The sequence below is a fragment of the Purpureocillium takamizusanense genome, chromosome 6, assembly GCF_022605165.1.
Source record: "Purpureocillium takamizusanense chromosome 6, complete sequence".
NCBI classification, from domain to species: Eukaryota; Fungi; Ascomycota; class Sordariomycetes; order Hypocreales; family Ophiocordycipitaceae; genus Purpureocillium; species Purpureocillium takamizusanense.
The window spans coordinates 590,975-616,536 of record NC_063073.1 but is presented as its reverse complement, the minus strand read 5'-3'; the positions used below and the strand labels follow the sequence as shown (position 1 = coordinate 616,536).

General features: G+C 59.0%; 10 protein-coding genes across 12 annotated transcripts; 5 read left to right on the top strand and 5 right to left on the bottom strand.

Annotated features, from left to right (window-relative positions):
* Positions 1-883: 883 nt before the first annotated feature.
* On the top strand, positions 884-2,440 carry JDV02_006660 (uncharacterized protein; the record flags this gene model as incomplete). The annotated part of the gene is made up of 2 exons (XM_047988077.1): positions 884-1,099; positions 1,151-2,440. The coding sequence occupies 2 exons, from the start codon at positions 884-886 to the stop codon at positions 2,438-2,440; spliced, it is 1,506 nt and encodes a 501-aa protein (XP_047844069.1).
* Positions 2,441-3,551: 1,111 nt separating this feature from the next.
* On the top strand, positions 3,552-4,148 carry JDV02_006659 (uncharacterized protein; the record flags this gene model as incomplete). Its single annotated transcript, XM_047988076.1, has 3 exons — positions 3,552-3,672; positions 3,792-4,000; positions 4,068-4,148. 3 exons carry the CDS (start codon positions 3,552-3,554, stop codon positions 4,146-4,148), a joined length of 411 nt encoding a protein of 136 aa, XP_047844068.1.
* Positions 4,149-4,475: 327 nt separating this feature from the next.
* JDV02_006658 (uncharacterized protein) lies at positions 4,476-5,282 on the bottom strand (the record flags this gene model as incomplete). Its single annotated transcript, XM_047988075.1, has 1 exon — positions 4,476-5,282. The coding sequence occupies one exon, from the start codon at positions 5,280-5,282 to the stop codon at positions 4,476-4,478; it is 807 nt and encodes a 268-aa protein (XP_047844067.1).
* A 1,186-nt stretch (positions 5,283-6,468) lies between these two features.
* JDV02_006657 (uncharacterized protein) lies at positions 6,469-8,514 on the bottom strand. Its single transcript, XM_047988074.1, has 2 exons — positions 7,639-8,514; positions 6,469-7,549 (listed from the first exon to the last, which is right to left on the bottom strand). Exons 1-2 carry the CDS (start codon positions 8,243-8,245, stop codon positions 6,843-6,845), a joined length of 1,314 nt encoding a protein of 437 aa, XP_047844066.1. The 5' UTR covers positions 8,246-8,514; the 3' UTR covers positions 6,469-6,842.
* A 403-nt stretch (positions 8,515-8,917) lies between these two features.
* On the bottom strand, positions 8,918-10,770 carry JDV02_006656 (23S rRNA (guanosine(2251)-2'-O)-methyltransferase). Its single transcript, XM_047988073.1, has one exon. It carries the CDS (start codon positions 10,673-10,675, stop codon positions 8,975-8,977), a length of 1,701 nt encoding a protein of 566 aa, XP_047844065.1. The 5' UTR covers positions 10,676-10,770; the 3' UTR covers positions 8,918-8,974.
* Positions 10,771-10,997: 227 nt separating this feature from the next.
* JDV02_006655 (uncharacterized protein) lies at positions 10,998-17,069 on the top strand. Of its 2 annotated transcripts, XM_047988071.1 has the most exons (6): positions 10,998-11,125; positions 11,205-11,726; positions 12,132-14,162; positions 14,214-15,839; positions 15,898-16,039; positions 16,138-17,069. In XM_047988071.1, exons 1-6 carry the CDS (start codon positions 11,105-11,107, stop codon positions 16,848-16,850), a joined length of 5,055 nt encoding a protein of 1,684 aa, XP_047844063.1. In that variant the 5' UTR covers positions 10,998-11,104; the 3' UTR covers positions 16,851-17,069. The 2 variants fall into 2 exon arrangements, with proteins under 2 accessions (XP_047844063.1, XP_047844064.1); XM_047988072.1 differs by having other exon boundaries at positions 15,898-17,069.
* A 313-nt stretch (positions 17,070-17,382) lies between these two features.
* On the top strand, positions 17,383-19,550 carry JDV02_006654 (uncharacterized protein). Its single transcript, XM_047988070.1, has 3 exons — positions 17,383-17,862; positions 17,925-18,131; positions 18,208-19,550. Exons 1-3 carry the CDS (start codon positions 17,695-17,697, stop codon positions 19,303-19,305), a joined length of 1,473 nt encoding a protein of 490 aa, XP_047844062.1. The 5' UTR covers positions 17,383-17,694; the 3' UTR covers positions 19,306-19,550.
* A 68-nt stretch (positions 19,551-19,618) lies between these two features.
* Positions 19,619-20,459, bottom strand: JDV02_006653 (uncharacterized protein). Of its 2 annotated transcripts, XM_047988068.1 has the most exons (3): positions 20,336-20,459; positions 20,145-20,260; positions 19,619-20,002 (listed from the first exon to the last, which is right to left on the bottom strand). In XM_047988068.1, exons 2-3 carry the CDS (start codon positions 20,247-20,249, stop codon positions 19,706-19,708), a joined length of 402 nt encoding a protein of 133 aa, XP_047844060.1. In that variant the 5' UTR covers positions 20,250-20,260; positions 20,336-20,459; the 3' UTR covers positions 19,619-19,705. The 2 variants fall into 2 exon arrangements, with proteins under 2 accessions (XP_047844060.1, XP_047844061.1); XM_047988069.1 differs by having other exon boundaries at positions 20,145-20,459.
* A 1,202-nt stretch (positions 20,460-21,661) lies between these two features.
* On the top strand, positions 21,662-23,537 carry JDV02_006652 (uncharacterized protein; the record flags this gene model as incomplete). Its single annotated transcript, XM_047988067.1, has 1 exon — positions 21,662-23,537. Exon 1 carries the CDS (start codon positions 22,044-22,046, stop codon positions 23,535-23,537), a length of 1,494 nt encoding a protein of 497 aa, XP_047844059.1. The 5' UTR covers positions 21,662-22,043.
* Positions 22,640-25,369, bottom strand: JDV02_006651 (uncharacterized protein). The gene is made up of 2 exons (XM_047988066.1): positions 24,680-25,369; positions 22,640-24,530 (listed from the first exon to the last, which is right to left on the bottom strand). The coding sequence occupies exons 1-2, from the start codon at positions 24,952-24,954 to the stop codon at positions 23,957-23,959; spliced, it is 849 nt and encodes a 282-aa protein (XP_047844058.1). The 5' UTR covers positions 24,955-25,369; the 3' UTR covers positions 22,640-23,956.
* Positions 25,370-25,562: the final 193 nt, after the last annotated feature.

The following is a 25,562-nucleotide window of genomic DNA, read 5'->3' as shown; positions in this document are numbered from 1 at the left end:
GCCTTCGTGGGGTTCTCACAATGCCTGGCCTGGCTGTCGGAGAGCCCGTGCCACACACAAGGGGTGGTAGAATGTGCTAGACCTGGGCTGAAAACGCCCGCCCAGTGCAATGCCGGCCAGTGCAAGCAAGCCAGGGTTTACCCACTTCGGCCGGCTTACCTAACACAGCATTCAATTCTTGGCCAATCGGCGCTGTAGCTTGTCGTCGGCTCAGTCCATGACGCAGTTGCAGGTGCGCGCCGTCTAGCGTACCTGCCTTGACAAGGGGACCGTTCCATTGTGTCGCGTCAGCCCGAATGACTAATGAGACGGCTGGATGCCGTGCCAGTTCCTCGCAGCCTCGAAACGTGAACAACCTTGATGGCACATTTGATGACTTCATGTGAGGGGGCTTCTCACTTGCTATTTCAGACCTCCGCTCGCCGTCTCCCCTCTCCTCTGCTGCGCCCTCGTTCTGCTCCCCGCTGGGAGCGTGGCCAGCCCTCCTTGAGGCGGCCATCGCCCGGTTGGCATGGACGGCATATCGAACGGCTCACCATGGGTGTCTCCGGCGATCATGATTGACTTTCTCGACCGGTTCTTGCGCAGCGATGCCTTGACGATTCTGTCTTTTCTGGTTGCTTCCTCGTACTTCATATTTCTGGGAAGTCGGCTAGACGTGCTTCTTGTCATACTCTTCGTTGCAAGTACCAACACCGCCGCCATCACTGGTTGGATACGCGATTCGACGGCATTGCACACAGTGGCTGTTTACGGAGGTTATCTGTCGGCGGCGTGGATTATTTCCAGACTTATTCGATCTGCTCTCACCGTTGATGGACCAGCCACTTGGAGCGGACCCGGACAACCGTTTCTGGTTCCGTCACGGACGACGCACACACGCATGTCTCCAAAAAAGCACTCATTTGGCTACTCTTACCTCATTGCCGGAATACCGGTTGGATACAAAGGCGATGTAAACGGGATCATATCGGCGGAAACGCAGCATTCGTCGAAGTTGGCGCGCGCATGGTACCATGTTGATGCGATCGACTATTTGGAGCGGGGCCATGCCTGGCTTGGGCTTCGAGGAAAGCTGGACAATTACCTCAGGTCTCAGGTTCGCCTCTGGTGTTTTTCTAGTCAAGTCAACTGATGCTGATACGTTCAGGGAGCGGATCCTGCCGACTTTCCACATGCCTATCTCTTGACGGCAGCTAGATTTCTGGGATACCACTTCAACCCCGTGTCCTTCTGGTATCTCTACTCGGCTGACAAAATCTTGACGGCAATCGTGCTAGAGGTCAACAACACTTTTGGCGAGAGACGGCCTTATTTTCTTCTACGAGACTTTGCTGGCGAGGCCAAGCACCTCTCCGACCGCGAAGGTGTCTCCCGTGCCGCGCGTATTCGGGGCACCGTAGCTAAGGACTTCCACGTGTCGCCGTTTAACTCGCGCAAAGGGATTTACTCGGTCCTTGCAGGGGATCCTCTTGGGCCTGGCATGCAGGGCTTTCGAGGCATTGATGTTACCATCAATCTAGCCTCTTCCAAGGGTCATCCGAAGCTTGTCGCCCGCCTGTTCTCAGAGGGCGATGCGATCGATCCGTCGGCCATGGATTTCCTCCAAAAGACAAGGTTCTTGATGAGCTGGTTCTGGGTCGGGTTTGTGACCATGCCGCGAATTGTCAAGGAAGCCGCTGTCCTGTTCTACAGGCACAAGCTCCATGTCTGGTACCGTCCCGAGCCGCTCAAAGAAAGTCTTGGAAGGCACGCAGACAGCTCCGAGAGGAACCTGGAGGCGGCGTTCCGCGAATATCTGAAATTTCGCGTCCGATGTTCACCAAACCCTGTTTCGGTAACATATATCCCCAGTGGCATCACCGATATTTCCAAGGAAACCTATATCTCTGAAGGAACGGCTGAGAGACCGACCGGAGAGGTTGACCAGGTTGAGATCAGAGTTCTTACACCAATCTTCTACACGCGGTTTGTTCGCTACGCGCATGACTTCGAAGGCATTTTCAGCGAGCTCACGGAGAGCGGGACAGTTTGGGTGGACAAACCACAGGTCCTGCCCGGCATATTCTTGAAAAAGGGCGCGCCACCATTGCACGCGTCGGGACTCGTTGATTTTGCATCCTTCAAGCTGATTCAGAGGCTTCGTCAGAGGCCGAAACGAATCCCATTTGCCCCAACCTCGGTCGACCCGCCCGGTCCGCCCGGGTCTCGGGTTGTCGATATCCGCGACTTTCGCATCTCCTCTATGGATGCGTACATCTTGGCACATGCCAGCGACAAGGTGAAGCGTGAGTATCGGTCGGCGGTGCTCCGCTTAGTGACATCGGATAGGTACATGTTTGGCAGCACGGAGCTTCTTGCAGCGACCCTGTTTTGTCTGCGCGTGGGGATCTGCTGTTTGTCAGGCTCCTTATTGAACAGCTTCCTCTTTGGCATATGATGCTCAGATCGTCGAGCGATGGCTAGCTATTTGTCAACGAGTATTTGTCGACGCACATAGCTTAATGGGCTAACGACTTCTTCCGAAGCGGGCCGAAGGTCTCTCACTGCAAGCCGCCAGCGAGGCAAGGAGTCAACCAGCGACAGGATCCAACGAAAGTCCAAGCCAAAGCCGCCGGCACCGCAGGTGCGAAGCACAGCCGCACTCCATTCATCCATCGCCCGTGCACAGCATGGCATGTGCGCCAGCCAGCAAGCCACTGCCGCTGGATGACTGTCACAATGAGCCATGCGATCGGGAAATGTTTCAATCCACGGGGGGGACGGACGGGCATTTGCTGCGCGCCAGGCAATTGGCGCGGCGGCAATTCCAAATCTTTCAGGTACGGGTGCCGGCGGGTGAATCGGCTGCCCCGCTCGCGAGGTGAGGGGCTCCCTCGTCGCGCCGTTTGACACAGGCATCGGGTCGGGTCCGTCAAGGACAGGGGCACCGCACTCCGACCGCCGCACTCGACACGGAAGGGTCTGGATCTCGACGGCACCATGATCATTTGTCCATGACAAATAGCACGAGGTCCGAACGTCTCAATTGATGGCATGAGGTTGTTGGGATGGCCAGACGCCTTGTGCGGATACACCACGATCGCAACGCCAGCCAGAAAGCCACGGCGACACCAAGGGCTTCGGCCGGGACATAAAAAGCATCGACTCCTCCGCCATACATACGGGCGTCCTGAATCGACGAGCCAAAACACAGAACGCGTTCGTGTCAGCCCGCCCCGGAGAAACGCCATCGCCAATCAGTCCTGCCACCGACGCGCCACCGCACCGCGGGCGCATCCTCTCTTCAAGCTATCGAGTCCCACGTCATCGAGCCCACGCCGGCCCCACCGAAGCTCCTCCTGACTGCCCAGCTCTCCCTGGAGCTGCATACAAAGTTACCACCTATTAATACCGGTCCGGCTTTGCTCTTTACCCCGCTGGTGGAAGAGAAGAGCCTTTGAAGTCGTCGACTTGACAACATTCGCATCCCCTCTCACTCCGCGTGAAGCTCCTGAAAATTTCGTCCTCCCTCCGACAAGCAGTTTCGGACAGGTAAAAAAACAGCAAACATGCCTCTCACCGGTCACTGCCTCTGCAAGGCTGTCACCTACTCGGTCGACGTTGATGCCCCCCTCCTCACGGGCTATGATCACTGCGACGACTGCCAGCGCCAGTCCGGCTCCACGTACTGTGCGTCTACCCTCTACGTCGTTTACATCATTCCCCCCCCCCCCCACCCCCTTCTCTTCCCCCGTCCCTTCCCCGCAGCAGAGGCACAAGAAAGACAGACACTGACCCAGGAACCGCAGCCCTCGTCGCCGTCGTACCCAAGGCCAAGCTCACCATCAACGGCCCCGTCAAGAAGTACTCCAGCAAGGGCTCGTCGGGCCACGACGTCCACCGCATCTTCTGCTCCGAGTGCGGCTCCCCCATCGCCCACGACCCGGATGCCGCCCCCGAGATCATCGCCCTCAAGGCTGGCACGTTTGACACCGATATTAAGAAGAACCTGAAGCCCGTAAGACTCGCCCCCTCCCTCAGTTCCGTGATGACGCCACGAGCATCATGAGCTGACCACAACATAGGACACGGAGATCTGGACCGTTAGCAAGCTACCCTTCTGCCAGGAGCACCTGGCCAAGCCCTTCACTCACATGCCCGAGTAGGCGGGTGTGTTCGAGGGTCAATTAGTGTGAAGAAAAACCAAAAGGGGCACGCAGCAGTTACCTCGTAGCGAGGCACCTGCTGTGATCAGAACTGGCAGGGCAAAATTCTGTTCAACTACCGAGCAGTACCTTCAGGTTACAATCGAAATAAAGAAGAAAAAAACACGTTGCGAATCACTGTTATGGGTTTCTGGCTGTGCTGTGCCTGTTGAAAGTCTTTATTAATCGTTGATAGCTGCTAACCCCTGCAGTCTATTAAGAATTACTCATCCGCCCATTGACCTCTCGCCTCGAGCTGTGTCTTTTTTCCTCACACTCTCACACAAGTCAAAACGCCATCATCAGCACTGCTGCTGCTGCCGCCGCCGCCGCCAGCCCAGATGCCAAACCGTCGCGGGGAGCAGCAGCGGTCGGTGCGCTTAGTGGTGCAGACGCAGTCGACGAGCTACCGGGCTGCGTGAATGCTGTCCGGTTGCCGCCTGCGCTGCTAGTGACAGACGCACCCGACGTGACAACCGAGCCTGACTCCGGGGCTGCGGTGTCCATGGCCGTTGCTTGCTCAGTGGCCGTGGCGGCAGCACCAGTGATTGGGCCTGGACCCTGCGGGGCCGTTGCCGTGTAGTAGAGACCGACCTCCGTCTTCCCGGGAAACTGATCCGAACTCTTGGTGTCACCAGAGGTGGCCAGTGGTGCCGCCTCCGTGTTGGATCCCGCCGACGCGAACAAGTCACTGAAGACGGCCGTTGGGGTGCCAGAGCAGAGAGCGTTAGAGGCAACGGAGATGACGCCATTCCAGTAATTGTTGTCGCGCTCGCTACGGAGGCCGTGAACGCGAAGGCAGTTCTGGCAGCCCTTCCAGTCGGCAAAGAAGCTGCCCTTGCACATGCACTGCGCGTGTGCCTGGTAGTCGGCGGCGTCGGTCCCATTGGGCTGACAAGCAGACTCGATGGTGGCAATCTCGATGCAGGGAGGGATAGTACCGCTCGTGACAACGGGGTAGCAAACCTTGGTCTTGCTGTCGTCGATAGGGTCGCCGCCCTTGCTGTCCGCTTGCCGGACGATATGGCGCGAGGCCGACGTGGCGGTGGGGAGCACGAGGCCCATGAAGGCCACGACAAGAGCGGAGCGCTTCATGTTGTCGTTGGTGGTGGTGGTGGCACTGGTGCGGGGAGCTGATAAGACGAGGGTGTGAATGCAGTGCAAAGAGAGGTTCCCAAGAAAACGAGGCGTTCCAAGATGGTGGTGGCACGAGAGAAGGCCCGTAGAGGAGGAACGTGCAGTCCTGACTGGGCTCAATGGATGTTTGGAGTGCGTGTAAGTAAAAGAAGCAGAGAAGAGCAGAGCAGAGCAGAGCAGAGCAGCCAGTCTGGCGTTTCGGGAGGGGAGGGATATGAATATAGGCTGCCTCAGTCAGGAACGAGTGCAGCGCACGGCAAGCACGATAGGCAGGCAGGTGCCGACCGAGTTTGCCAAGTCCTTCCTTCGAGCTTGTTCCGCAATGCCTGATGATGAGGCGGGCCTGGGTCGCGACTCCCACGATGGTCGCTGGGCGCCTTCTCCGTCCGGCCAAGCTCGTGGGCATGCCGCATTTCCGTGTATTCTGTGGCTTTATTTACCTTGACATGCAGCACGTCGATGCATGACAGCTGGTACCGCTACCTTTGCAACCTTGCTCCCTGCGCTGCGACTACCTTGATAGTATTCACGTTTCCCTCTCTCCTTCCCCCCCTGCCCGCCTCTCTCCGTAGCCTATGCGCCCAGCCGGTGGATTTGGAGGCTTCCAGCTTCCAAGTTCCATGGACATGGAGCAGGAGCCAGGAGCACAGACGTAGTGTAGTGGTGCTGATTCATGGCACCTAGACTTCATAAATTAGGTTTGTCGCGATGCAATGCGCGAACACCGATGCGTGCTGCCAAGCATACATCTCCACCGAGGCGAGAAAACAAACACTATAGCATCACCGCGGTTGCATGAATTTGCGCGTAGTGGGTTTCTTTTTCGCGAGGCTTCCACAACACCGGGATAATGTAAAATCACTGCAATAAGTAAGCTGCACTGTCCAGCCCTGCTCCGTGGTTTATGCAAGGTACAGAAACGACATATTGGCCGGCCTGGGGGCACTTCTTGGAGTTCATGATTCGTGCTGTCAGGCCACGCGAGCGTGAGACCCGCATGAACATTGCGTCGCCCAGCATTCTGCAGACGTCAGAAGGTGGGCATGTTCGTACACGCACGCAGTAACAAGGTACGAGGTACCTTGCACACAGGACTGAACTGTATTGTACGAGGTACTAACGGCGTTGCGCTGGCCACGCGTGCGTTCGTGTGGCAGCCGTGGGCGATGGCGATGCAGGCACTTTGTTTGGCAGGATCGAAGCTCGTCGACCTGAACGACCCGGCGGCGAAGGCGCCGACAACGACACACGGAACTCACTTTCCGGTACTGCAATCGTCGGTGATGTTCGTGTTGCCTTCCCCACGTTGTGGTATTACTGCACTTGCAAGTTCGACTGATAACTACCTCGTTTCGTTGTTGTGGCTTGCACCGGGGCAAGGTCCGTGATACCTGGCTGTTCGACGCATCGCTGCAGCCGCACATCCGCCAAGGCGTGACTCTCACCGTCTTCCTTCTTCTAAATGCTGTCTGTCATGATTCGTTACTCATCGCACCGGGGAAGATGCCTCCCCCCCCTTCATGCCACCGCCAGCAGCACCCACACACCCACGGCCACCACAACCGCGGCCCGCAGCCCAGCGCCGCTCGCCATGGCAGCCGCGGCGGCCCCCTTTTCCGGCGCCTCCTTCTGCACGCTCCCCGTCTGGCTCGCGCCCGCCGTGAAGCAGCTCGCCGTGCCGCAGTCGTACCCGCTCGGGCAGCACCCGGCCACGGGCCCGGCGTCCTTGCCGCACAGGAACCAACCCCCCGCGCACGTCGCCGACGCCGTCGCCTTGGGCACGTCGGTCGCGGGCACCACCACCGTCAGGCCGCCCGACACGAGCGTCGTCGACGAGCCCGCCGGGCAGTCGTGCGTCTGGCAGTCACGGTCGGTGCGGCAGCAGCCGCCACCGTGCGTCGCCATGCATCCGTAGAAGCCCGTGGGGCACCCTGTCTGCGTGGGCTCGCCCTGGGAGGTCGGCGCCGCGGTCGTCGTCGCGCTGGTGGATTCCGAGTCGGAGGACGAGCCCGTCTGCCGCCATGGGGGCCGGCCCGTGGCGGAGCCGCCACCGGACGCGGTGACAGTCGTCGTCTGCGTCTCCGTGGTGGGTGCGGCGGACGAAGTGCGCGTCACTGTCAGCGTGACAATGACAGTCGATGGGCTGCCCCCGACCATGGTAGTCTGGGTGGATGTGATCGTCAACGGGGCGCTGGGGCTCTGCGTCGCCGAAGCGCTAGGCACACCTGCAGTTGGCCGTTAGCTATTGATTGTCTCTTCGTAGTCTCCGTATCACCGCTTCACAAGCTGGTACTACTACTTGGGTAGCACTCACATCCGACACCTTGGCAGACGTAGCCCGGAATGCAGCAGCCACCGCCGAGGTCAGCAGGACAGCTCGTCGCCCCCGCGGGGCAGTCGCCGACGCCGCCTCCGCACTTGGACCCGTCCGGACAGCATGCGACGTGCCCGACCATCGTGTCCGGCACGTCGGTGCAATAGGTGCCCTTCTGGCAGCACTTGTTGGGCGAGCCCTGGTCCGCGCAGCTCGTCATGCCAGTCGGGCAGCTGGCGGCGCGTTTACGCAGCAGGGCAAGCGCCGCCGCCGCGCGCCGCAGGGCTTGCTCCTCGCCGTCGTCGAGGTGGCGCGCGAACGCTGGGCGAAAGACCCGCTCCGTGCCGTTGTGACGTTGCACCGCAGCATCCTCATCGTCGTCATAGCTGTGGTGGTTGAGGTTCCGGAGAAAGACATCGCTGTCCTGGATCCCGCCAGCGGATGACAGCAGCAGCGGCGCAAAGGCAAGGTGCTCAGGAAAAATCTTCTCGCTAGAGTCTAGAGAGAGCTTCTTGACCGCCGTGGGAACTTGTTGGGCAGCCGCGGCCTGAGAAACGAGCGCCAGGATCGAGGCTGGGAGGAGCAGCATCGACGAAGGGGGCGCCATGGCGATGAGCCCGCCTGCAGGGTAGCTACGTGCCTATCCTGGCGTTTGACGGGACTGATGGGAGCGCGACCGCACGTGATTGATGCGTGAGTAACCCGAAGTCGCTCTCGTCAGAGGCGCGGTCGTGCGTCTTTGCCTTTGTGTATGCGTCTGGCGCTGGAGTCGTTGGTTGTGCGACGTTTGCCAACGCCAAAGAAGCGAGTTCGACTTATAATTTGCAGTAGCGGTTTTTTAGGCGGGTGTAACAAATCGGTGGCTGGGAACACGAGGTCTATCCAAGCGTCCCTCATTCGAACCCAACCCTAAGCATTGGATGAAATTTCCCAATCCAAGAAAAACCCGTTTGCACTGTTGCATGATTCGTACAATGATCGCGAAAGTTGACGCAGCGAAATAGTACTGTAACCCGCACCGTACGTAGCCCGCCGTGCGGGACAGGACTGGAACGCAAAGACACATGGCTCATCCCAGGGTCCATGACGTACCGCATACAGTATACGAATACAGGTAGTACTGGCGCCGGCACTTTCCACGGGGCCCACAGCGCACGGCAGCGGCCCGCACCACTCCAGCACCGCTACTGACCTTATTAGGTTCAAGTTGGGAGGGCAAATAGATGCTCAGCACAAGACACTCTTTGCGCAGCGATGCCCCCAATGCCTTGCTGCAGTGGGTTGAGATAGTCATATCGTTACATATTACATGTTGAGATGGTTAGATACCAGATGCTCAGAAAATCGACTCGCCCTTGTCGGTTTCCTGCTCCGCGACACTCGCTCCCTCTCCGCCACGACCATGTCGCCGTGTCTCTACGGGTGCAACCGCCTCAGCCATTGACCCCTTGACAAACGAGTGGCACAGCAGCCCGGCTGCCACGCTCACATTCAGGCTATCCACACTGCTGCCTTGCACGAACCGCGGGACTGAGACCTCATAGTCCGCTGCCACCTTGATGGGCTTTGACAAGCCGTGGCCTTCGTTGCCAAGAATCAGGACGCATGGGTCGCGCTCCAGCGGGCTCATCTTTTCGATGGCGTCGGTCGAGATGAACTTGTCGCCATGCCGCTTCACGAGCTTGCGGTCTGGCGGGGCCACAGCTGCGTACGTTTTCCATCCGGCCTTCTTCGAGTCCTCAATGAACTGGACCGGCGAGTCAACGGTGAAGATGCTGAGTTCCTCAGCGGCTCCTGCCGCTGACTTGAGCACGACGGGTGTCAGCGTAGACGAGTTGCGGCTGGTGATGCCCACAGCATCTACGCCGAGATAGCTTGCCGTGCGGAGGAGCGCCCCGAGATTGCCAGGGTCAAGTATCTCGTCGAGAAGCAACACGAACGGCTTTGGCGTGACATCATTGGAACGAGGAACGAAAGTGTCGGTGCCGTTGACCATCTCCTCCTCCCTAGTTTGATGGTCAAGCAGGACGTGGAACCCGAGCCTCGTGGGAGACTCTTCGAGCTTGCCCAGGGATTGCACGGGTGGTTGGGGCAGCGGCGATGTCTCCAAGACGAAGCCGTTGTGCGGACGCCCCATGCTCATCTTGTCCATGAGACGTTGCTCCTCGTTCGGAACAATCTTGATGGGCACCCCGTGTCTCCTGGCCAGGGCCATCATGATGTCGTTGTCTTTTGAGTCTTTTCGATTTTCGCCGCCGTAGATGTACAGCTTGTAGAGCTTGCGCCTCGCCTGCTCTAGTGCTGCCTTGACGACGGACCGGCCGTAGAGAAACTGGGACGCCGCGGTTGTGTAGTGTATCGTCATCGGCATCATTCCCCTTCCACGTCCCTTGAATTCGGCTTTGCCAAGCGAGTCATCGTCGTCTGCGGGGCGAGACTGGCGGACATCCTTGGTGGGCGCTGTTCTTTGTGGGCGCGACCGGTCGTTGTAGGGTCGGCTGGCAGGGCGGGCAGACTCTTTTTCGTTGCGAGATGCAGGCCCCCAAGGGCGCGAGCGGTCATTGTAAGGCCGAGGCGCAGGACGGACAGGCTCCTGTAGATCTAGAGACGCAGCTCGTTCCTTCAGTTCTCCGTGCTTGAGCTGGTACACCAAACTTTTCTTGCCAAAGTTGGATTCCGGATCGAGAAATCGCTTCCGCCTTGTTTGCCGCCCACTCTCTTCATCCTCATCGTCGGCTGCCTTGCGGTCCAGCTTCTTCCTGAGCTTCTGCTGCTGGCGCCACGACGCCGCGCCTTCAAGCGCCTTGCTAGTTCTGGCGCCGCCTCGTGTGTCTCTAGATTTTTTGGATGACGCATCCCTTGAAGGCCACCGCTCACCGAAAGTCGCCTTCTCCGACTGGCGTAAGCCCCTGTGTATCGCTGATAACCTGGGTGCGCGGGCGGTGATGATGGAAGTCGTCGAGAATGGACGAAGTGATAATTCTCGCGTGAGAGGCCGGCACATGCCGACGGCTCTCAGTTTATTTGCAATTGTCATGACATTATATGCGGCAATTGCAATGAAGTGGTCGTATGCGTGTCCCAAGAAAATTACGTACGAAGCATGGCTTGCAGTCTGCTGGACTGTCGATTATTATTAGGTAGAATCAGCTGCAAAGGAACTTTTTCTGCCACCACAGCTGCAAGGATCAGGCGCCCGACGGCGCGGGCGGTGACAGCGCCAATCGCCCATTGATTGGGTCATCCCTGGCATGCGGGTCTCTGCCCCACCATGGACTGCACTGGAGCCTACTAACTTTCGTACGCGTGCCTCGCATTGCCGAAATCGCGTCTGCCAGCTGGCTGTTGCGACTGACACCTGCCAGACGATGGCCAGACCTGGCATCATTTCTTCACGCCAGTCGACCCCAACCGACCAACCCCATGGTTCCCACCTCCACCATCGACCGCCAGGGCATCGAATGCCATGGTGAGCCCGACTCTCGAGGTAAGCTTGGCCGCGCCGGAGCCGTGGGCGCATGGCGGGGACATCTTCAGGCGCGCATCACCGCTGACACGCGAGGCAGATGGACGATGACAACGCCCTGGACGAGGCGGTCACCAAGCTGCTCGACGCTATCCGGGAACCAGAGCCCTCGACTGATGCTGCCGGTATCTCGAGCCCAGACCACCCCCCGCCAATACCCCAGATCTCGTTCGACTTCGTCACCAGCGAGGTCGGTCAGGAGGGCGACAACTGGCGCCACAGCAGCCCGGACGTGCCCGTTGTGTCGATGAACGAGACTGGGATTGAGCACGGTGCAGATGGTACCACGCAAGATGGAGAGATGCAGCTTTCGCCACCGGCCCAGCCTCTGCTGGACGAGCTGCCGCAGCTCTCAGAGATATCGCCTGACCGACCGACCGAGCCGACACCTCAAGACACACCCGGAACCCGTCTCGAGATCGCCATACCAGAAATGCCGCCCGAGTTGCGCGCAGAATACGACGACGTTTACAGCCATATCGTTGAGCACATTGCGGATGCGATTCCTGGCCGAGGCAAAGTCGAATACCGGGTCGAGATGACTGATGGCAGACAAGAGTTGGTACGTGATTCCCATTTTTGTCTATGCTGTCTCCTGTGATGCACGGCCCCAGCAAATGTATGCGCCACTCGCGCCTATGAACGCATGGGGCCTGTGGTTTCCACGCCGGCGAGGCGAGCCGCCGAGTTGCGCCATGCCCAGCACACTCGCTCAAGCAGCTTTCTGCGGTAGCTTCCACCGCAAACGCTGCACACCTCTCGCCTGCTCTCTGCCTGACCTGGGGCACTGTGCTCCGCACTCTTTGGATCGGATGGCAGTCCATCACGCTCCTCACATCTGCCTACCCTCGCCGCCGTTCCACCCCCTTCACACATATCTTGCGCCGCTTAATAAACCCAATCCTTCGCAATTGCTCCATGCCCTCGTCAACTGCTACAACAGCACCACGACTAACGCAGCCCTTAGATAACGTCAGAAGAGCTGCTGCTTCTTGAGAACGGCTCCGAAGCGCTGCGATTATTCAACAACCGAAACATGTCGAGCCGCAAACGCAAGCACGGTTCTGAGGATGATTGGGATTCCGACGGGGACGATTTGGAGTCCGAGGGCGGTGCCATGGATATTGACATGGACGATGAAGATGTGCCCCGACAACGGAGATTGCGAGCTGGCCGCAGCTTGCGACTGCGGGCTCCCAGCTCCCGCCAGGCCTCTGCGCCCAAGTCCTTCTTGTCTGATGATGACAGCGACGGCGTGCTGAATGATCGAGCAACTCGCGAGACCCGCAAACTGCGGCAACGTCCACCCCAACCAGCCAGTCTCTACACCGCCAACACTAAGAGTGTCGTTGATCTGGAGAACGATGAGCTGGCACATGACCCTCAGCAACCTTCGGATCAAGATGACGGCGACTTTCGCCCCGTCGTGTCGGACATTTCGTACAAGAAGTCGCGGCGAGGCGTTGCCCTTCAACGCACCAACAGAATTGGAATCCAGAGACAGTTGGCGCGATCGCGTGCGAAAGCCAAAACCGGTTCCGATGGCTCCGATATTGAGTTCGAGCAGCCTCGCCGCTCCTCCAGGGCCACTAGAAACATGTTTGACATGCGAGACGATGCCTTAATGGACGATGAGTCGTTCTACGTGGTAGAGGACAAGTTGCCTGGTGCTCCCAAGGTGGTATCAGTTCGGGAAGTGTTCCAGCCGCTGCCCGCTGATTCAACATTTGGCACGGTGCATATGGCTTCTTGCCACACCTGCGGTGGATCGAAGCAGCGTGGGCAGATCGTTCACTGCCAAGGATGCAGCCTCTCCTATCACAAGCACTGTCTAGGAGTCCGAAGCCAACGAGATCACCTCGTAACCAAGATTGGAGATGAAAGCTTTGTTCTGCAGTGCAGGTACTGCATCAATATATACCGAAAAAAGGACAAAGTATCTCCGAGGCACAGCATGTGCCAAACCTGCAAAGAAGCTGGCGAGGCTTGCGCGCCATTCTCCCAGAAGAAGACTTCCCGCCAGGAAGAAAAATTACGCGAGGAAAATGGCGGCACGGATCCCATCACAACCGTCTCGCCAAGGTTGATCAACAACAAGGAGGTGCTCCTATTCCGATGCGTCACCTGTCACCGAGGCTGGCATCTTGACCACCTTCCTCGCGCCGGAAGTGAGCCGATAGGAACGGATGTCAGCTCGGAACGACTCAAGGACTACATGGTTGACTGGCAATGCAACGAATGTAGCACGACAAAGCACAAGATCCATCGTCTGGTTGCTTGGCGACCGTCCACCCAGCCTGTGACCGAGGAGAGCCTCACTCTGCCGTACGACAGCCTGAGCGACGACGACAAGGAGTATCTCATCAAATGGGAAACCCGCTCCTATTTCCACTGCACGTGGATGTCAGGTGCTTGGGTCTACGGCGTGTCTGCGGCCGGGATGCGAACTTCCTTTGGCAAAAAGGATGCCCAGCACAGTCTGCTCAGTCTGACAGAGAAGGAGGCAATTCCCGAGGAGTACCTCTTGGCTGACATTGTCTTCAACGTGAAGATGAGGTCGAGCGCCCCTAGAGCCAAATCCAAGACAGCCGAGCTGGAAAACATCACCAGTGTGAGCAAGGTCTTGGTGAAGTTCCAGGGCCTAGGCTACGATGATGTCGTCTGGGACTCGCCCCCCACAGAGGATATGGGCGAGGCCTATAGTGCTTTCCGAGAGGCATACCACGAGTATGTCGAAGGCAAATACTTTCAAAACGAGCCATGGCCCAAGATCCGAGAGCGGATCAAGGTGTTTCGGGCCGCCGACCTGGAAGAGGTTGATGTTCAGCCTGCCGGCCTCAAGAGAGGAAAACTCATGGGATACCAAGTAGAGGGCCTTAATTGGCTCCTGGGAAACTATCATGGCGAAAGGAGCGTCGTCCTGGCCGACGAAATGGGCTTGGGAAAGACGGTCCAGGTTGTCAGTCTCGTAACGTACCTGGTCCAGGAAAAACCAAAGGTATGTTATTCCTCTATGCGTCTCTCGCTTATAATGCTCACATTCCCCCAGTGCTGGCCGTTTCTCATCGTTGTTCCCAATGCGACCTGCCCGAACTGGCGCCGAGAGTTCAAGCAGTGGGCGCCGGGTCTCCGGGTGGTCACCTATCACGGCGGCCGGGAGCCGCAGGAGCTCGCGTACAAGTATGAGCTGTTTCCTCACGGCTCCAGCGATATGAAGGCGCACGTCGTCATCATGTCATATGACTCGGCCCAGGACCCGAAAACGAAGGTTCTTTTCAAGAACGTACATTGGACCGGGCTGGTGGTGGACGAGGGACAACGGCTGAAGAATGATCAAAGCCTGCTGTATCTGGCACTGCGCGCCATGAGAATCCCCTTTCGACTTCTTCTCACCGGCACGCCTTTGCAAAACAACAAGCGGGAGCTCTTTAACCTCCTCCAATTCATCGACACGAGCCAGGATGCTGCATCGCTCGACGAGGAGTATGCCGTGCTCGACAAGGATACCCTACCAAGGCTGCACGAAAAAATTCGCCCCTATTTTCTGCGCCGCACGAAGGCGGGAGTCCTTAAGTTCTTGCCGCCGATGGCGCAAATTATACTGCCCGTAACGATGACGGTCATTCAGGAGAAGCTGTCGAAGAGCATCATGGCCAAGAACCCACAACTCATCAGAGCCGTGTTTGCCAACGACAAGATGAAGAGCAAGGACCGCGGCAGCCTCAACAACATCCTGATGCAGCTACGCAAATGTCTCTGTCATCCTTTCATGTATTCGGAAGCCATCGAAGAGCGACACCATGACCAAGCGATCCTACATCGAAATCTCGTGGAAGCGTCGGCGAAGCTTCTCCTGCTGGAGATAATGCTACCAAAGCTTCAGGAGCGAGGGCATCGAGTGCTCATTTTCAGCCAATTCCTCCAGCAGCTGGACATCTTGGAAGACTGTCTCGCAGGCATGGGCTTTCAGTTCAGAAGACTGGATGGCGCAATGTCAAGCCTGGAAAAGCAGCGTCGTATCGACTTATTCAACGCACCAGACTCCCCGCTCTTCGCGTTTCTGCTGTCTACAAGGGCTGGTGGAGTCGGCATCAACCTGGCGACGGCAGACACTGTCATCATTATGGATCCAGACTTCAATCCGCACCAGGACATTCAGGCACTATCCCGAGCGCACCGCATCGGCCAGAAGCAAAAGGTCCTCTGCTTCCAACTTGTGACCAAAGATACCGTCGAGGAGCGTATCATGCAAGTGGGCCGCAAAAAGATGGCTCTCGACCATGCGCTGATTGAGAGCATGGACGACGACGACCTTGCTGGTGACGACTTGGAGTCAATCTTGAAACATGGCGCTCAAGCGCTCTTTGATGAAAACTACCAGACGACGGCTATACACTACGACGGCCCGTCGGTCGACAAACTCCTGGACCGCTCACAGCTGGAACAGACAAAGGCGGACGAAGAGGGCTCTGCCGACACGCAATTCACCTACGCCCGCGTCTGGGCCAATGAGAGGCAAGGTTTCGATGACGGCTTGGGCACCGCAGAGGATGAGGCCCCCGAACCCATCAGCTCGGGCGTTTGGGATAAGATCCTGGCGCAGAGAGAGGAGGAAGCCCGACTCGAGGCAGAAGCGAACAAGGAGCAGTTGGGACGTGGTGGAAGACGCCGAAACGTAAGTCGACGAGGCAGTGGCCTGATGTACTCGGTGAAGCTAACATTGTTGTCAAAAGGCCATCAACTACAAAACCAACGCCACTCTCGAAGGCATACCGCTGCCCGAGGGTGTCGAGCCGGAATCCTCCGACTCTTCCGACGAGTTTGCCGGCGCCGAATCCGCAGACGAGTCCGAGGACGAGGATCTGGCCGCAAAAGGTAAACGGCGCAGACTCTCCAGCGTTCAAGTTCAATCTCCGGCAGTGACCCCCAGCAAAAAAACAAAGTCGAGATGCAGCGTTGACGCGAAGAAGCAGGCGGCGACCTTGAAGACGCCATCGAGGCGATACAACCCCCCAACTCCGGCGTCGCGAACGCCAGCAACGCCCCGAAGACGAAGCGCGCCAAAGCCTCAGAAAGCAAAGACTCCAGCGACACCAACGCCAAGAAGCCGAAAAGGGGCGAGCCAGGGCGCACGGGACCCGGTCAGCGTGAAACGAAAAAGGACGCAACAGGTCCTGTTGACGCCGACCCGAACCAGTCCATCAAAGCACGTTACCGAATCGGTACAGAGCGCGGGCAAGAGGCCTTCCCACCCTCAGCAGCCCACGTCGTCGGCCAGCCCCAGCAGCCCCGGTACCACAATAACAACGCCCGGCCTGGAGGCAATGGCATCCCCAGCCACCACTATCGCGCCGTCGGAGGAAGGTGGCCAGGGCAGCCCGTGCAGGGCCTGATGACTGGAGGGACATATGGCATTGCCGCGCCCGATGGCTCGTTTGCTCCGTTTGATCCGTTTGCTCCGCTTGCTCCGTACGTCGCAGCTAGGCCGAGGGCCCAACAGAGCATGCTGGCGAACAACGTGGCAGCCGTATATATGAATCGCAGTCTGTCAGAGGCTGAGCTACGACTCGCCATTGATGAAGTGCGGCATTCCTCATCGGAGCCTGTCGCCAAACAACAAAGAATTGATGCCTTGCTTCACCAACTGAGGGTGTTGCGAATGCAGATGGGAACGGCGAGGCGATGAGGGGGACAAGACTCTGGAGAGATGCCAATGAGGAAAGGAAGGAATAATGGCACTGCGACTACGACTACGACTGCGACTGCGACTGCAACTGCGACTGCAACTGCGACTGCGAATAGAGGTCAGGGGCTGGGGCGAAAATGGGTGATGGTGAAACGGGCCACGACTCTACGAAGGATAGAACAATAGACGACGCCGCAGTGCAGAAGCCTAGGTCTAGTGGAAACCACTTTTTGCTCTGCGTTGCTTAGTGGCGATGAATGAATGGTTCGGGTGTGCGTAACGTAGACGTGCGAGGTCTAGTGGTGACGGTGGCCTTTTCGGGTCTGCATGCGGCTCAACATCGGCCAACCTTGGAAGTGCATGGCTGTTTCGGCGGTTTTGTTCGGTCCATCTACTAGGCATCCATGGATGCGAGCGTGAGCTTCCATATTAGAGGTACTGGACACCCTCTGTACTACCTAGTTAGGATAGGCCTGGTGGGCTGGGCTGGCTGCTGCTGGGCTGGATCCCCCACCCCCACCAAAGCTTGGAGCTACAACGAACAACCTCATCATCACCACCACCACCTGCCATTCGCCTCACAATCCGCACACAGGCGCAATCGTGGGCCCGTCGCCTCCTTCCCATCGACCGCGTGCGGCTCTGCTCCTGCACCGCCACCACCACCACCACTCTCGGACGCGGCTGTGTTGCCGACGAGGATGTACCACCTGAGCCGTCGCTAGCTCGGAACAGAAAACACTCCCTCGCCGCGGCATCGTCATCCCCGCAAAGCGCCAGCGCCCATCCAGCCAGCAGCCTCCCCGTCCGCCCACGTCCCGCGGCGTGCTCGCACCGATCCGAGATGGAGCAAGCCTGGGAAGCGCTCGAGGCGTTTCCCGCGCCGCCAGCGCGCCCCGCGAAGCCTGGCAAGCAGTACGACGCGGCCATCAAACACTACGTATCTGCCCTCAGCAGCCTTTCCAGAGAGGCGCGGGCCGCCGTCCGTGACGTGGCCGACGAGTTCCTCGACGTAAGTTGTTGCCTACCCTCACCTCGCCAGCCCCGTCCGTGGCTCGTTCCGACACCGTACAGGCACTCGACCCCGAAGTCAACTCGATCGGCTACTTCTTCGTATTCGACATACTTCTCGCCGAGAACAACGAGGCCTCCGATGAGCGGCCGCCGCTGTTGCACAAGCTCCTGGAGTTCCTCATATTGTTTGACCCAGTTCAGATCCGCTACGTAATTGGGCCGTTTCTGGCGCTGCTCGAGAGGGTCGTCAGGGGCGATCTTTACCCGGTAGGCGAACCATCCAGCGTGGCCCTGCTGCTGCTGTGGCTGCTCCTTTCCCGTCGACGCTGACAATTTTGTCTAGCCACTCGTTGCCGTGGAAGTAGCCACGACAGCCTTGCTCCGGATCGACCCCGACGGCTCTACATTCACGCCGCTTCACCACAGTCTCGCTGCCAACGCGTTCGCCACGAATGCCGTCGAGCCGGCTCTCAGGCTTCTTGGCGCCGACATCCTCTTCTTCCCCGGCATGCTCAACTCCAAGGATAGCCAGCCGTTGTGTGACCCAGACGTTCCCACCCCGGCATTCATGCCTTCTGCTACTGCTCGATCCGGTCCCATCACGAGCGCCAGAGTCCTCGAATATGGATTGCTTTGTGGCATGGCGTACATGGAGAGGCGCGACTGGGCCAAAGCCCGCGCGGCACTGGAGCGTGTCATCACGCATCCGTGCAAGGATAGGGGTGCGAGCGCGATTATGGTGGCAGCGCACAAGAAGTGGTTGCTCGTGGGCTTGATGCACGAGGGAAAGGCGCCCAGTCTTCCCGCGCACACGCCGCAAGGCGCACAAAACGCGTACCAGCTCCTGAACAAGCGCTACATCTCGTTCGCGGCCTTGTTCGACACGTCCAATTCGGCAGCACTAAAGGAGGAATTCGAAACCTCCCAAGACATTTGGTCAAGCGATAGCAACGCGGAGCTGGTAGCCGAGACCATGACGGCGTATCCAAAGTGGCAGATCATCAACCTTCGAAAAGTATATCTGCGGGTATCCATTGGCGAGGTGAGGAGCACAACGGTAGATGCTCGCACGGGACAACGACTGCCGGATGACCAGGCAGCTCTTGCGTTGGTACAAGACATGATACGGTCGAACATGGTACAGGGGCGCATCGAGGAGGGACCGACGGCTGGGGAGAGCTACCTGCGTTTCACCGACACAGAGAATACGCTGTCAGAGAAGGACTTTGCCGTCGAGGTGGCCCGCAGCCACCACAGCATTGAGCATCTGACCGGCCTGTACCGTGTCTCCAACACGCGGCTCAGCAGCAACAAGGATTACCTCCGGCATGTTTCACGGGAGCAAAAGCGGTCTGAGATGGACCGGGAAGGCGACGCCGCCGTGGAGCTGGAGCAGATAGAGGACGAGGACCTCATGACTGGTGTCATGGCACACGTTTGATGTCTCACGCTTCCCTCGTGCTTGCGAGAGGCAGGGTCGTCGTTGGAGACGCGGGCGCGGTTCAGATGCCGAGCGCCTCGGGTTAGAGAGCTTAGGATTGCACGAGCCGTCATGCATCATGTTAATGAAGTGACGACATAGAAACGAGAGTAACATGAAATCATATGGAAGGGAGGTGAAGGGGGCGGTGACTGTGACCCAGGCATTGACACGCGACCACCCGCTACCCGTGGGCTGGCAGCTAGGTGTTTTCAACTCGTGCACACTTTGTCTGCGGCACAATCGTATTAGCCTAACATGATCTTCAAAAACGTGCCCATCACCACCATTACCACTTCCGCGACCAGTACCACACCCACCACCACCATCACCACTGCAAAAACAAGAGCAAACGAACGCCTCACTGCCCATCATCACCCAGAAGCAGCACGTCGTGGCCGACGTCGATGTCGTCGTCGTCGTCGTTCTCGCGCCAGGCGCGCTCCATGTCGAGGAGCATCTCGCGCGTGGCCCAGCACCGGCGGGCCGCCTCCATGGCGTCGCGCAGCTGGGCGACGAGCAGGGCGCCGATCTCGCGCAGCCGCTTGTCCTTGTCGTCGGGGTCGAGGTGGTCCGGGCCGCCCGTCGGCGCGGACCAGCATGCGTTGTAGCGGTCGACGGTCTGGGAGGCGAGTTCCATCTTGGCCTCGGCGACGTCCTGCGATGGCGAGGTGAGTGAGTGAGCGAGTGAGCGAATGTATACGTGAGTGGTGAGTGAGTGAATGTGTACGTGAGTGGTGAGTGAGTGAGTGAGTGAGTGTAAGGCAATGAAAGTGATGCAAGGCAATGTCATGTACTACCCACTCGTATTGGAAGCGCTGCGGGAGACACAGCCGGCAGGCTCTCACGGGACAGTCGGGGGCCTGTCCGCCATCTCCTTGTCCCTCGGGTACCGGATCGGACATTGTGCTGCTACCTGCATAAACAACCATCGGGTGAGCCACTCTCCCCAGAATGCCAACTTTCACAGTCGTACGGGGCAGGAGCTTACCGGCCAGGAAGTACCTAGTAGTATTCGTCTACGCCGAGGGAGGAGAAGATGAATTAGGCGGTTTTGGGGTGAAAGGAGAGGGGGAAAAGGAGAAAAGGGGTAGGCGGGGGGCGGACGATGGCGTGAGAGGAAGGGGAGGTATACATTGAGCAGTCTTTTGTCCTGTCGGGCAGGACAAGGTCACGTGGGTTATTGGATGCGGTGTCATGGGCAATTGTTTTTTCATTCTCAGACCGAAGAGTACGGGTCATGGAAGGCAGTGTCATGGGATCCGTCGGCGCTGGTCTGCAGAACGTGAGGGTGGTGGTGACGGCGCCTGTTGAGTTACTAGCTTTGGCGCCTGTAGGTAGGGGCGCCTTGGCCTTTCCACCTCGTCCCCCAACTCTATAATCCCGATGTCGGGTTTGGATTTATAATTTGCTTCATGTTAATGGCTCGATGGGCGCCATTCGCGTGGGACATTCGCAAACGCCTCGCGGGTGCGTGCATGCGTGCGTGCTCGTCAGGGGAAAGGGTGAGAGGCGCTCGTAGCTCCGCAAAGGTGTAACAGAAAAGAGAGAGAGAGAGATCTGTGGTACGGCTTCCCCTGCGTGTGGCTTCAAGAGTCACTCTGACACTGACGAGGGCCAAGTAAGAAAAAGTCATGGCGTGAGGCTTTTTGGCAGGCGCATGTAGGTCGCGAGTAGTCGCGCCTGGACAACAACCATGGCCGCCGCCCGCGATTTGAATTCCGCCTTGTGTGAAGAAACATTGTGCTAGGAAACTTACATGAAGAAGGCTTCATCGTGCCCATCTTACTTTGGCCGGATCACGACGCGGTCGCGGCGGCAGCGGTCGAGTGTCAACCGAGCGTCGTGGATGGTAGCGGCGTCGGGTGCGGGCGGTGGCTCACCGGAAACAAGCTCGACTTGACACTCGTAAAGACTCTTTTGTAGATCCGTTCTTTCCCTCTTTTTGGGAAGTTGTGAGATATATGGCGCCTTCATGATATTTGTGGCTAGGGTGGGAAAGTCGTACAGTCGTGGTTTCCCCTTTTATTGCCAGCCTGCAGCCCAGATCCAACGCTAAACCCCCCCTTCCCCCCCCTTTTTTCCCAGGCCGGACCGACATGCGTGCCTGGAAGCTTCTAGACACCGTTTCTGACTTGGCCAAGTGCCTCTACAAGATGCATCCTCGTTCTGCCGCCTTCTATTTCACGTGCACCGTGCTCCACCCTCGCAAGCCATGGAGCAGGTGCCGGCCGCTCGGCTCCTGCAAGTCACGTTAGCTGCAGGGCCATTCCCTCGTCAAGGTTTCGACCGTCGGTGTTTCTTTCGCGTCTGGGCGCGACACCACTGTTAGCACCTTGCTTCGTGACCATACTTTGGCTCGCGATAAGCCATGTTCGCCGCCGCCGCCCAACTCTCTCGCCCGCCCCCTTTGCTCTGTGAAGCAAACACATTACCGCTACAGGATGATCTGGCCAATCCGCGATTTTACAGAGCAGGGCCGTGGCGAGGCTAGAGAATCCATGATGCCAAGGTTCGACGGCTCTCCCAGATCACCTACCGCTCCGGTTCTGATTTCGACTGGGTATATAAACAGAGCCATGGGAGCGTCTTCCCACTCTTCTCATCTCCATCATCTTTCCCGTTGACCCATTCTACTCGGACGCTCGAGCAGAATTACAAACCAACAACGCCATACATAACCCAAACAGACGAGACCTATGATGGCTCGTCTCACCCTCCTGTACGTCTGCCTGGCCTGGGCCATGGCTCTTCTTACCGGGCTCGTGGCCGGAGCGCCAACCAGCATCTACAGCTACCGTGACACCGGGGCAAGCCTCATCAACGCGACCCCCTACCGCTGGCGACGGGGGCACATCGACGCGCTCCGGGTCGCGGATTGGCAAGACTGGCCCGAGTACATTGAGCCGGGCGAGTCGGTCTCTCTGCCCGTCACGGTCCACCGCCAGTTCTACATGGACGCAGCGGCCGAGGTCCGCTACCACCTCGAGGGCGCGTCGGAGCCCATGTCCCTACAGCTCGAGTACCGCGGGGGCTGGTCACCCCTCCTCTGGGTCCGGTTCATGGGGGCCCTCCGCACGCTCAACAACGGCCCCGACGCCGAGGTGGAGGTCGGGTTCCGGCGGGCGCCCGGCGGCGTGGGCTTCGTGCTCGCGGGCACCGAGGGCCACTTTGTCGCCAACGACCCGGTCCCGAACTGGATGCATGCCACGCTCCCTGAGATCGGGCACGTGCCCCTGAGGGAGCTGGCGATGCCACGCTCCCACCACGCCGGCATGTGGAAGGACACCGCGTCCATCGGGTCCGGCATCCGCGTCAACACGGTGACGCAGAAGGAAGACCTCGGGAGGCAGATACGCGAGGGCGGAATCCGCGTGCTCGACGTCCGCGCCACGAGGTGGCACGACCACTTCCGCGAGAGCCACGCCTCGGAGGTGAAAGGCACGTGGCAGGGCATGTTCGGCGCCGGCCTCGAGGAGATGATCGACATCGTCAACGACTTCAACCGCGACGCGCCCGGCGAGCTCTTCATCCTGGACATGCACCCGGACTCGCGCAGCGCGGACCGCGGATGGGAACCCCTCAACGACTGGGAGATGAACGCATTGTACGAGCTGCTCCAGAAGCTCGAGCACCGCATCGTCATCCCGGACGGCGAGGACGTGACCAAGTGGCCGCTCGAGCGCTTCATCGGCAAGGGCAAGCCGGCCGTCATCGTGCGCGTCCACAGCGCGTGGCTCGACAACCACCCGGCCGTCAAGTTCCCTGGCGGGCGCGAGGGCTTCGCCACGGACCGCAACTTCCCCCTTCGCGGCCGCTGGTCCGAGAAGAACAACGTGCGCGACATGATGGAGGACGAGCTGGCGCACCTGGCCAGCCTGCGCTCCCGCCGCGACACGACCATCTTCAACATGGAGTGGATCCTCACCCAGTCGACGGGGCAGGTCATCGCCCCCGTCACCTCCATCACGGACCTCAACGAGTCGGCGTGGACCACCCTCTACGACGTGCTCTGGGACTCGCTCACCGACCAGTCGTACCCCAACTGGATCACCATGGACTCGGTCAGCGGCGGCCAGCACAAGGCCATGTGCATGGCCATCAACATGTGCCTGGGGGCGCGCAAGTGCGGCACTCTGAGGGGCAAGGTGACGTTGCCGGGAAAGGGGGGCGGCGAGGCTGAGGGCCTGTGATGGCGACGGGGGAGGAGACAGACGGGAGATGGTGGGAACATTGCGGAGACGGGGTTCCGGGGGTTTGGGGGATTCGGGGGAACGGCGTTTCGTCAGTTTGGATTTTTGATTTTTGATTTTTGGATTTTTTTTGGCGGGACTTGGAGAGTTGAAGGGTTTGGTCATCGTCATCATTGGCGTCTGGCGTCGAGTTTTGCATACCTCGATTGGACATGTACAACTGTACTACAATTAGTAATTTCTTTTGTATCTCTTCGATCCCTTGACTCCGTCTATGACCATGTGTTTGGCATAAACATGCCCAAATCGCTTCCAAGTTCCGTCTATCCCCATTACCAAGCATCCAGGGCGCAAAGCACGACCCTGGTTCTATCCCAACAGATTGACTTAGTCGTCACGCAACGCGAGGTGGCGGGTCTTCATGACGCAGCCGCGGCACCCCTCCTCCGACGCACAAAGCTGGGCAGGGCCACCTTGGAAGGCTTCTCCTCGGAGCTGTCCCTGTGCGACTCGGAGTGCCGAGGGGCCCTGTTGGGCTTGCAGCAGCACGCCATGCCGGCGTGGAGCAGGAAGGCGACGACGGTGAAGACGGCGCCGATCCACATGAAGACGAACATCTTGACGCCGATGACGGCCTGGAGGTTGAGCTGGTCCTGCGCGGTGAGGGCGATCTTGGCGGCGACGCTGATGACGGTGGCGATGACGGCGGCGACGACGAGGACGACGGCGGAGCCCAGGGCGATGGCGCCGAAGAGGAGGGTGAACCAGCGGGTGCGGATGACGAGGGGGGAGGCGAATATCAGGACGAAGTTGACGACGGTGCCGGCCATGAAGCAGCCGTACATGACCTGGGAGCCGATCCTCAGCAGGGTGAGGATGGTCTCGACCTGCGAGGGCAGGGCGATCTTGGCGCCGGCGAGGAGCTCGCTGACGAGGATCTCGACGGGGTTGAACCAGTAGAACTGGGTGGGCGTGGAGCAGTATGTGACGCCTCTGGAACAAAGACGCAATGCGTGGTCAGCACGGGAGGGAGCGCAACAACAGCGATCAAAGGGTCATGATTAGAAATACCGACGCTCCGGGGGGGCAAGGCAGGAAAGGATAGAGAGAGAGGCGAGGAACAAGGGCAACGGGCAACCTACTCGTCATTGTAGCCCTCGCAAAAGTTCCACAGGCCGACCGAGTAAAAGTCGTGCAGGCCGAGGCTCCTGGCGACCGAGTTGAGCAGGTTCGAGTTGGCGACGGCGATGGGAATGATTTGCGAGACGTCGAGCTTGAAGAAGTAGATGTCGGTCAGGACGGACGACGACATCCTCGTGTTGCCGATGAGGACGAGGATGAGGAAGGGGATGGTGAGGAAGTAGAGCACCGACGCCGCAATGGCCGTGTTGCGGCGGGTGTTGGGGCCGGAGGCCATGGCGAGGCGAGGGCGCGAACGAGGGCGAGGGCGACGGCGACGGCAATGGTGGACGAGCAGGTCGCAGCTTTGGGATGATGGTGCAGAATGCAGGCCTCGCGCCCGTCGTCGGTCGAGGTGACTTGGCCGTTGGTGTTGAGGAAACGCTGGGGGCGATAGGTTGATTGCAGGTCGCACACGGGGGTGACGACACTGTGCCGCCTCGTGTGTGTCGATGTTACTAGCAATTGGGATGCGCGACGGCGGCGGAGAGGCTGCTAGAGATGGTGACGGCACCACAGCGTCATTGGATGACAAGACGGGGAGTGGTGAAGGAATCCCAAGGACGGAAGCTGTCACTACGTCGGAGCAAACGTCGTCATGGATGGAACTACCGGCAGTGGTGGTGGTGGTGGTTGGAGGCGCCCGGCCCCGGCACGCCCACTGGCGGGATGGCGTAGCAGCCTGCAGTGATTGGGTCCGGGTAGCACAGGCCTGGCCACAGGGGAGCCCAACAACCCGTGCAGGCTCTGCCAGGCACGATTACTGTACTACGGGCGGTGAGGTGGTGACCTCAGTGGCTCGTCGGGGGGCGTCGGGTTTGTTTTCGGCGGCGTTGGCCGGCGGGT

Coding starts and splice junctions, on each gene's coding strand:
- JDV02_006657 (XM_047988074.1), bottom strand. CDS start 8,245: ATGGCGCCCCCTTCGTCGATGCTGCTCCTCCCAGCCTCGATCCTGGCG. Junction 7,550..7,638: donor CGTCTGCCAAGGTGTCGGAT/GTGAGTGCTACC, acceptor GGCCAACTGCAG/GTGTGCCTAGCGCTTCGGCG.
- JDV02_006656 (XM_047988073.1), bottom strand. CDS start 10,675: ATGACAATTGCAAATAAACTGAGAGCCGTCGGCATGTGCCGGCCTCTC.
- JDV02_006655 (XM_047988071.1), top strand. CDS start 11,105: ATGGTGAGCCCGACTCTCGAG. Junction 11,727..12,131: donor CTGATGGCAGACAAGAGTTG/GTACGTGATTCC, acceptor CGCAGCCCTTAG/ATAACGTCAGAAGAGCTGCT. Junction 16,040..16,137: donor CGAGGATCTGGCCGCAAAAG/GTAAACGGCGCA, acceptor GCGAAGAAGCAG/GCGGCGACCTTGAAGACGCC.
- JDV02_006654 (XM_047988070.1), top strand. CDS start 17,695: ATGGAGCAAGCCTGGGAAGCGCTCGAGGCGTTTCCCGCGCCGCCAGCG. Junction 17,863..17,924: donor TGGCCGACGAGTTCCTCGAC/GTAAGTTGTTGC, acceptor GACACCGTACAG/GCACTCGACCCCGAAGTCAA. Junction 18,132..18,207: donor TCAGGGGCGATCTTTACCCG/GTAGGCGAACCA, acceptor AATTTTGTCTAG/CCACTCGTTGCCGTGGAAGT.
- JDV02_006653 (XM_047988069.1), bottom strand. CDS start 20,276: ATGGTTGTTTATGCAGGTAGCAGCACAATGTCCGATCCGGTACCCGAG. Junction 20,003..20,144: donor AGCGCTTCCAATACGAGTGG/GTAGTACATGAC, acceptor TCGCCATCGCAG/GACGTCGCCGAGGCCAAGAT.
- JDV02_006651 (XM_047988066.1), bottom strand. CDS start 24,954: ATGGCCTCCGGCCCCAACACCCGCCGCAACACGGCCATTGCGGCGTCG. Junction 24,531..24,679: donor TGCGAGGGCTACAATGACGA/GTAGGTTGCCCG, acceptor TCTTTGTTCCAG/AGGCGTCACATACTGCTCCA.